We start from the raw sequence: 7,459 nt of genomic DNA on the forward strand, positions 1-7,459 counted from the left end.
GTATGTGTTTGTGTGTGTGTAAGACAACTTTCTTCTTTATAAACTCATAAATTTTAGAAGTATGTTTAACAAAGTGGCACGAGAAAAGATTCTAATCCTGTCACGTGAGAAGGAGGAGATCTGGGTCCAAATGCAGGTAAGTATTTTTTAATGAAAATAATAACAAAACAAAACCAAAAGGCCAACCACGGCACAACACGACATAAACTGAAATACTAAGGCTCAATCCCAATTCTACCCCTTACCCCTACACTTAGCCCTACCCCTCCGTTTGGCGCGTTCACGTGAAGGGGTAGGGGTGTCTCATTTCTCTTTTGGTTGGAGGGGTAGGGGTAAGGGGAAGGGCCAGATAGCCCTCCAAACAAAGATTTTTCAGGACCTCACTTCAAACGAAGGGCTAAGAGAAATTTCCAACATGGCTGCTCACTCGAGCAAGCAGACTCGTAAATATAAGTAATTTTTGCCTTTAATAAGGATTTTCATGACAATGTTTCATTATATTTATATTACCTTCAATCTTGTGTTTGTGTTTATGGTGTTGTTTTGTAAATAAACGTTTGCAAAAAAATCGCTAAAGTTTGCTAGCAGGTAGCACTGATTGCACGATATTACAAAATATATTTTTATGTCATATACACTTGACTGCATGTTAGAAACATGAAAGACCAGTGGCACGGCAATTTGCAACGGTGGTGTAGTCGTGGATGGTGTACGCAGGTATACGGTGTATACATACTTCCACTTTTTAAATTCCCTCTGATGCGCATCAGTGTCCTGCATTCGCCAAAATCATGGCAGTCCACCACATCCAGTCATGTGAATAAATGTAAATATTCGCTCAAAACACCTAATAAAGGCAGTGATGATGCAGTCAGGACCGTGGAGCCGGCTCGCTTTGAAATGTATTTGATTATTGCGCCTAATGCACCTGCGCCCGCTCACCGCACCAGTAATTTAAATCAGTACATAATAATAAAAACGATACCTTACAAATAAAAAGAAGCTGATTTTTACGATCAGAAATTTCTTAAACCAGTGAACCCCTGTAAACATTTTAGTCCAAGGATCCAGAAAACGAATGCGTTCAAATAGAAAGTTCAAAAATGAAATTCACAAATGAAGCATATATACTTCTCCAGGCACCACTACACTGATTAGCAATTTGTACTTTTTGCAACATGACAACATTTTTGACATCTTGGAATGAGTGATAAACATCTGCGCATGTCCTCTGACGTAACATTAGGAACTAGCGAAAACGTATGATGACGTATCACAGTGTTGTAGTGGTGTCCCATTTCTTAGGGGAAATATTTTAGCCCTTCCTCTTTACACTTTGTTTCAAGGGACAAGGGGAAGGGGCGAGGGGGAGGCGAAGGGGTAGAAAATAGAATTGGGATTGGGCCTAAATAAACCAAACCAAGAACACGATCAAAGGCCAGGATTCAGAAACACAGAAATACACACAAGACAAAAGACAATGCAGACATGAAGCAGGAGTGAGAAATGAGAGTTCTTATACAAAAGTCCAAATGGTGAACAGCTGTGAGTGAATCAGTGTTAATGACAAAACAGACGTGAAGAATCAGGAGTGCAGTGCAAACAGCGACCTCAGGTGGCTGAGGGAAAACCCACAGCCCCGATCATGACAAATCCAAGTAGTCTGACTTATTTCCTCTTAATATAAACCTATATTAATTTGAAACTCACATAACATTTAAGATATACATTTTTATATATACATATTATATATATATATATATATATATATATATATATAGTCTGACAACTTTCCTCTAACAACCCCCTATAAAGTCACAACATTTAGAAAGGGTTCTATAGATTTAACTGACAACTTTTCAATTCATATAAACCCCTTTATAAACTCACATTGTAGATGCACATAAATATATGTAAATATCAAGTCACAACATTTCAGAAAGGGTTCTAAATGTAGGGTCCTTTTCCCAAAATTTGCATATTGTGATAAAGTTCATTATTTTCTGTAATGTACTGATAAACATTAGACTTTCATATATTTTAGGTTCATTACACACAACTGAAGTAGTTCAAGCCTTTTATTGTTTTAATATGGATGATTTTGAGCATACAGTTAATGAAAACCCAAAATTCCTATCTACCTACATTACAGAAAATAATTAACTTTATCACAATATGCTAATTTTTGGAAAAGGAACTGTATATATTAATCTGACAACTTTCCTCTTCATATAAACAACATTTTAGAGAGGGTTAGTTGTTGTAAACTTGTTTTTAATAGATATGTATAACAAATCAACATTCATTTTATGAAAAAATAAGGTGCCTTTTGCATTCAAAATACATGAATAACAAGTGCAAATGATTAATTTAAGTGTCTGGATTTTTCTTAACAAAAGTAACATGGTGCAAAATACAGAGCAGTCTAATGTGAGAAATGACACTGTCTGTCTCCCATCAGCTTTTGCCTAGTACCCAGGCCACTCGGAAAGATACTTCTGTAGCTCTCTCTTGCTGTGTCACAGCTCTCACAAGCAACTTATTTGTTGATTCATATGAATACTTTAGCTGTCGAAGTTTTGCTGTCCGTACCTCTGTATTTTGTGGATATTGCCGTTCAAAATGACTGTGTTTTGTTTCATAATGCCGTTTGACATTTCCACTCTTCACAACTCCAACTGTCTCGTTACAAAACAAACAGAATGGCTTCGTGCTGGATTGGGGCAAAAAGAACGCATACCTCTCTCCAATCATCTTTGAAAACTCTATTTTCTTCGTCAACTTTTCTTTTCCTGGACAATGACATCCTCCACACCCATTCAAACGCTTACTGCTGTGAAGTGTCGTGTTGCGCGGCTCGCGGCCGATTACGTCAAAACTCACTGGATGTCATGGCAACTGAATCACAGTAGAAAACTTTAAATATCTCGCCTTCCCTTTAATTTCGGACCATCTCCTAAAAGACATTAAACACTACACAAATGATTCTGACATGCGTTTATCAAAGTAGGAAATCCAGATTTTTAATCCCTTAAATTACTGCTGTTGAAATACGAAATGGTGGCGGGTCCGGATTGAATTCCCTCCGGGTCCGGATCCGGACCGGGGTCCGGACTTTGAGAAGTGCTGCTGTAGACAATAGACTGCAAAAATTCCCACACTGGTGCGCACTGCTTCGGAAAATGGATGTCCAACACGTAAAAAAGTTTAAAGCATGTGTCCACAGCACAGATAAGTGTGTTTCGGTGAAGTGCCTGCTTGCCGACAACAACAAAGGCTTGATGGCAGTTACTGCAATCCCAAAGCCCAAGGACAAAGGGGAAGGGTTTTGCGAGATCAGCCTCCTTTAGGTACTCAACCATGTTAGTGCCAACCTGTTAAAAACAGAAGAACGTTAAAAACATACAAAAATCACTTTACACACACAATGCAGCTTTAAACAAAATCCAATCCATGACAAATAATTAATTTAAAGCTCTCCTGAGCTGATGTTTTTTCTTAATTAATACTGTAGTCTGATGTCTACTTATGATATTTGTGTGGTTTTTACATAAAAAATTCATAATAAACAATAAGTTCTATGTTATTTTATACCCTGGTTTTGAGGTAGGCTCCAGAAACGATCGATTTTAATGGGCGTCTTACATTGAAGACTTTGAAGTAAACGCCTACAGCTCTGTGATTGGATAACGGTGCGTTCACACCGGACGCGAATGAAGCGGCAAGCGCTAGTGATATACATGTTAAGTCAATGCAAAGACGCGAATAGCCGTCCAGCGGCGCGTATTGAGCGTTTCAAGCGATTGCCACGCCATTCGCAGGAGTTCAAAAATCTGAACTTTGGCGAAAATTCGAGCCGCATTAACCAATCAGGAGCTTGCTCTAGTAGTGACGGAGGCAGAAATCCCGAAACAACAATGGAGGACAAAATCAACGTTGCTGTCTGTGGTTACTCGGAGCTGTACAATACATCTTTGGACTTCTGTATAAACAGGAATAAAAAGGATTTGGCTAGGAAGAAAGTGAGTGAAGTGGTCGGACAATCTGGTTAGTTTTAAAAAACGCTCTTTACTCAATTTGACCTACATATACATACATATTGAGACTACAAGCAAGCTAAAGCTGGCAAATTGAGCTCATTCAACTATTTTACAACTACTTTCCCACTGACGAGTGGCAGAAGCCCCTCCCATGACGCGAATTTGCGTCTGTTGTGAAGAAAATGTCACGCGCGAGTAAACTCAAATGTTTTTTCCCAAATGTTTTTTCCGGTGTGAACGCACCATAAGAGTTTTGCGTAGTAAGTTACGTTAGAGTTTCTGTGAATAGACACGCAGGCTACGAGTAATCAGGATCAAACGGTCTTTTACAATGCAATATTGACACGTACTCATTACTCACATTAAAACACTGAATATTCCTGTCAGATCAGTTACTGATGAAGCAGTGTTGTTTTAAAAAGTCAAACTCCCTGCAAATGCAACGTTAACCTTTTGTTTACACAAGAATCACGTTGAAGTGAACAGACATGCTGCATTTAACTCACATCAGCTAAAACTTCTAATTGAATATAATATATAAAGACACATTAACTACACGACTCACCAATTCACATATTCCAGAGGAAATGTTGACCAAAAAGACATTTTCACTAAAAATTTAATATAACTTAGACAGGAAAAGGCTGTAACGTAATTACAACAGGCATACCTTTACCGATTAGCAAACCAAAATGAACCGAGATAGATTATACTTTTTAATACTGTTAATGTAATGTGAAACGCCAAATTTGGTATATTTTAGCAGTTGTTGATGTACAGTATTAGTTTCATACATTAAAAACCCACAAACATACCTTTTCTGTCGATTCCTGAGGTGATTCAAAATGGCCCCAAAGGTAGCGCTTGGATCGTCGAGTAGGGGGAGTGGCTTACTCTCTTAACTGTCACTTGATTGGATAAAATCAGTAACCCAATGTTGGGTTACACAAAAACAATCTAACACTGAGTAAAACAACCCAAATAAATGACCCAACAGGCTTAACCCAGCAGTTGGGTTAAAAAAAACAAGCCAACATTTTTACAGTGTATATTCAGAGGTATCTTTGTATGCACGTATACCCGACTATTATTATTACTCTTGTTTCTTTTTTTGTAAGAAAAATAGGACAATAATTTGTAAGTTTTTTATTCTTCAACAACGAATGTTTTACAATAAAGTTTAAACCTAAATTGAGGCACTGACAAATGACGGTCATTTTTTTTATAGGTTTAACGTTAGATTAACAGCTCGGAATATATGCTACTTTGACATGAGGCATAGAAGAAATGCAAAAAATTTATTCAGGCGTGACTTCCGCGTTCAGAAAAAAGGTCTACAAGACAATCCTATAAGACAATTCCTAATACAGTCCTTTCGGAAGGGGTTCCAAAATATGACTATTAAAGCCTTCCTCAAAACCGCCAATGTTGGTAGTAGAAATGAGCAAGCAACTGATGTGTGCAAATTAAATCCATACACACTGATGTTAAAATGCTAACAGTGTCCTTTTATATGCTTCAACCAAAAAAACAGTGCACTTCCTGTGAGATTTGTCTTCAATTCATGACATTCAAATGTGAAGTTCTTACACCGTAGACAAGAGTCCATTTGTCCATAGTCCATATTTCAAGTTGACACGGTAAAGTGTACCATGAACAAAACACATTGCTTTAAAATGTGAATTAGAATTTCATTGTAGAAGCCCTGTATAGGATTCCATTTGGAACCCTTAATAAGGCTTCTTTTGATTATGAATCTTCATGTGCTTGCCAAGGCTTACTTTTTGAATGAAACTCTTTCCACACTGGTCACACGTGTAAGGCTTCTCTCCAGTGTGAATTCTCATGTGTCTGTTAAGGTTTGCTTTAAAAGCAAAACTCTTTCCACACTGTTTGCACATGTAAGGCTTCTCTCCAGTGTGAATTCTCATGTGTTTGTTAAGGCTTTCTTTACGAGTGAAAATTTCTCCACACTGTTGGCAGGTAAAAAAGCTCTCCAAAGTGTGAATTCGCAAGTGGTATTCAAGTTTTGATTTTCCACAGAAACCTTTTCCACACTGTTTGCATGTGTAAGGTTTCTCTCCAGTATGTATTCTCATGTGTCTGTTAAGGTATACTATTTGAATGAAACTCTTTCCACACAGTTTGCATGTAGAAGGCTTCTCTCCAGTGTGAATTCTCATGTGTCTGTTAAGGCATCCTTTACGAATGAAACTTTTTCCACACTGTTTGCACGTGTAAGGCTTCTCTCCAGTGTGAATTCTCATGTGTGTGTCAAAGTTTCCTTTACGAGCGAAACTCTTTCCACACTGTTGGCACGTGTAAGGCTTCTCTCCAGTGTGAATTCTCATGTGTATGTTAAGGTTTTCTTTACGAGCGAAACTCTTTCCACACTGTTTGCACGTGTAAGGCTTCTCTCCAGTGTGAATTCTCATGTGTGTGTCAAGGTTTCCTTTACGAGTGAAATTTTCTCCACACTGTTGGCAGGTAAAAAGGCTCTCCAAAGTGTGAATGCGCATGTGGTATTTAAGTTTTAATTTTCTGCAGAAACTTTTTCCACATTTTCTCCAGGTGTAAGGCTTCTCTCTGGTGTGAACTCTCATGTGGATGTTAAGGTGTCCTTTTTGAGTGAAACTCTTTCCACACTGTTTGCATGTGTAAGGCTTCTCTCCAGTGTGAACTCTCATGTGCCTGTTAAGGTTTTCTTTTCGAGTGAAACTGTGTCCACACTGAAAGCAAGTAAAATTACTCCTAGTTCCTGTATTTTGTGCTCTTTTTTGTTTAGAAGTATTTGCAGACTCTAAGGAACAAACAGATTTATCTCCAGATACAAAATCATGAAGATTCTCAAACTGATCTTTCTCTTCGGTTTCATTCAGTTCTTCTCTCTCCTCTTTCAGTGCTGTTAGGTCTACGGTGGAAAAACAAAGAAATAAAAGTTAACCCCAGTTTAATGACACAAAGCACTTGGCATCATAACATGTAGATATCTAATGCTTGTATGCTAGATCCTATACCAGGGTGTCCAAACCCGATCCTGGTCGGCTGGTTTCCTACAGTGTTTAAGTTGGCCTTTATACAATTAATAAAAAAAAAATCCAGATAATCTAATGATAGTGTTTAGGAAATCTATATAGACTGATCTCTACTATTGTATGTATCCTAGGGAATAAAAATCATCAAATTGAATTCAAAGAGATGTGGGAAAATAAGAGAAAAAACTCCCCATTTAACTATCAAATAAAAAAAAAACTAAACTTCTGAGTTTTTATTTAGGGGGCAGTTTATTAATGGGATTTTCCACTGATCTTTTAAATGGAAAACAACCCAAAACTGACTGTCACAGGATGTTCACTCATAAATCACTAAACTTTTTCTGTAAAAAACTTTAGTAATATTATAATTACACTTTAGGAATA

The 7,459-nt window shown here is 37.6% G+C and overlaps 1 protein-coding gene across 1 annotated transcript; it reads right to left on the reverse strand.

Annotated features, from left to right (window-relative positions):
* Positions 1-5,770: 5,770 nt before the first annotated feature.
* Positions 5,771-6,742, reverse strand: LOC141317149 (uncharacterized). Its single transcript, XM_073832957.1, has one exon. The coding sequence runs from the start codon at positions 6,725-6,727 to the stop codon at positions 5,771-5,773; it is 957 nt and encodes a 318-aa protein (XP_073689058.1). The 5' UTR covers positions 6,728-6,742.
* Positions 6,743-7,459: the final 717 nt, after the last annotated feature.

Source organism: Garra rufa, unplaced genomic scaffold, assembly GCF_049309525.1.
Source record: "Garra rufa unplaced genomic scaffold, GarRuf1.0 hap1_unplaced_397, whole genome shotgun sequence".
In the NCBI taxonomy this organism is placed as follows: domain Eukaryota; kingdom Metazoa; phylum Chordata; class Actinopteri; order Cypriniformes; family Cyprinidae; genus Garra; species Garra rufa.

Coding starts and splice junctions, on each gene's coding strand:
- LOC141317149 (XM_073832957.1), bottom strand. CDS start 6,727: ATGAGAGTTCACACTGGAGAGAAGCCTTACACATGCAAACAGTGTGGA.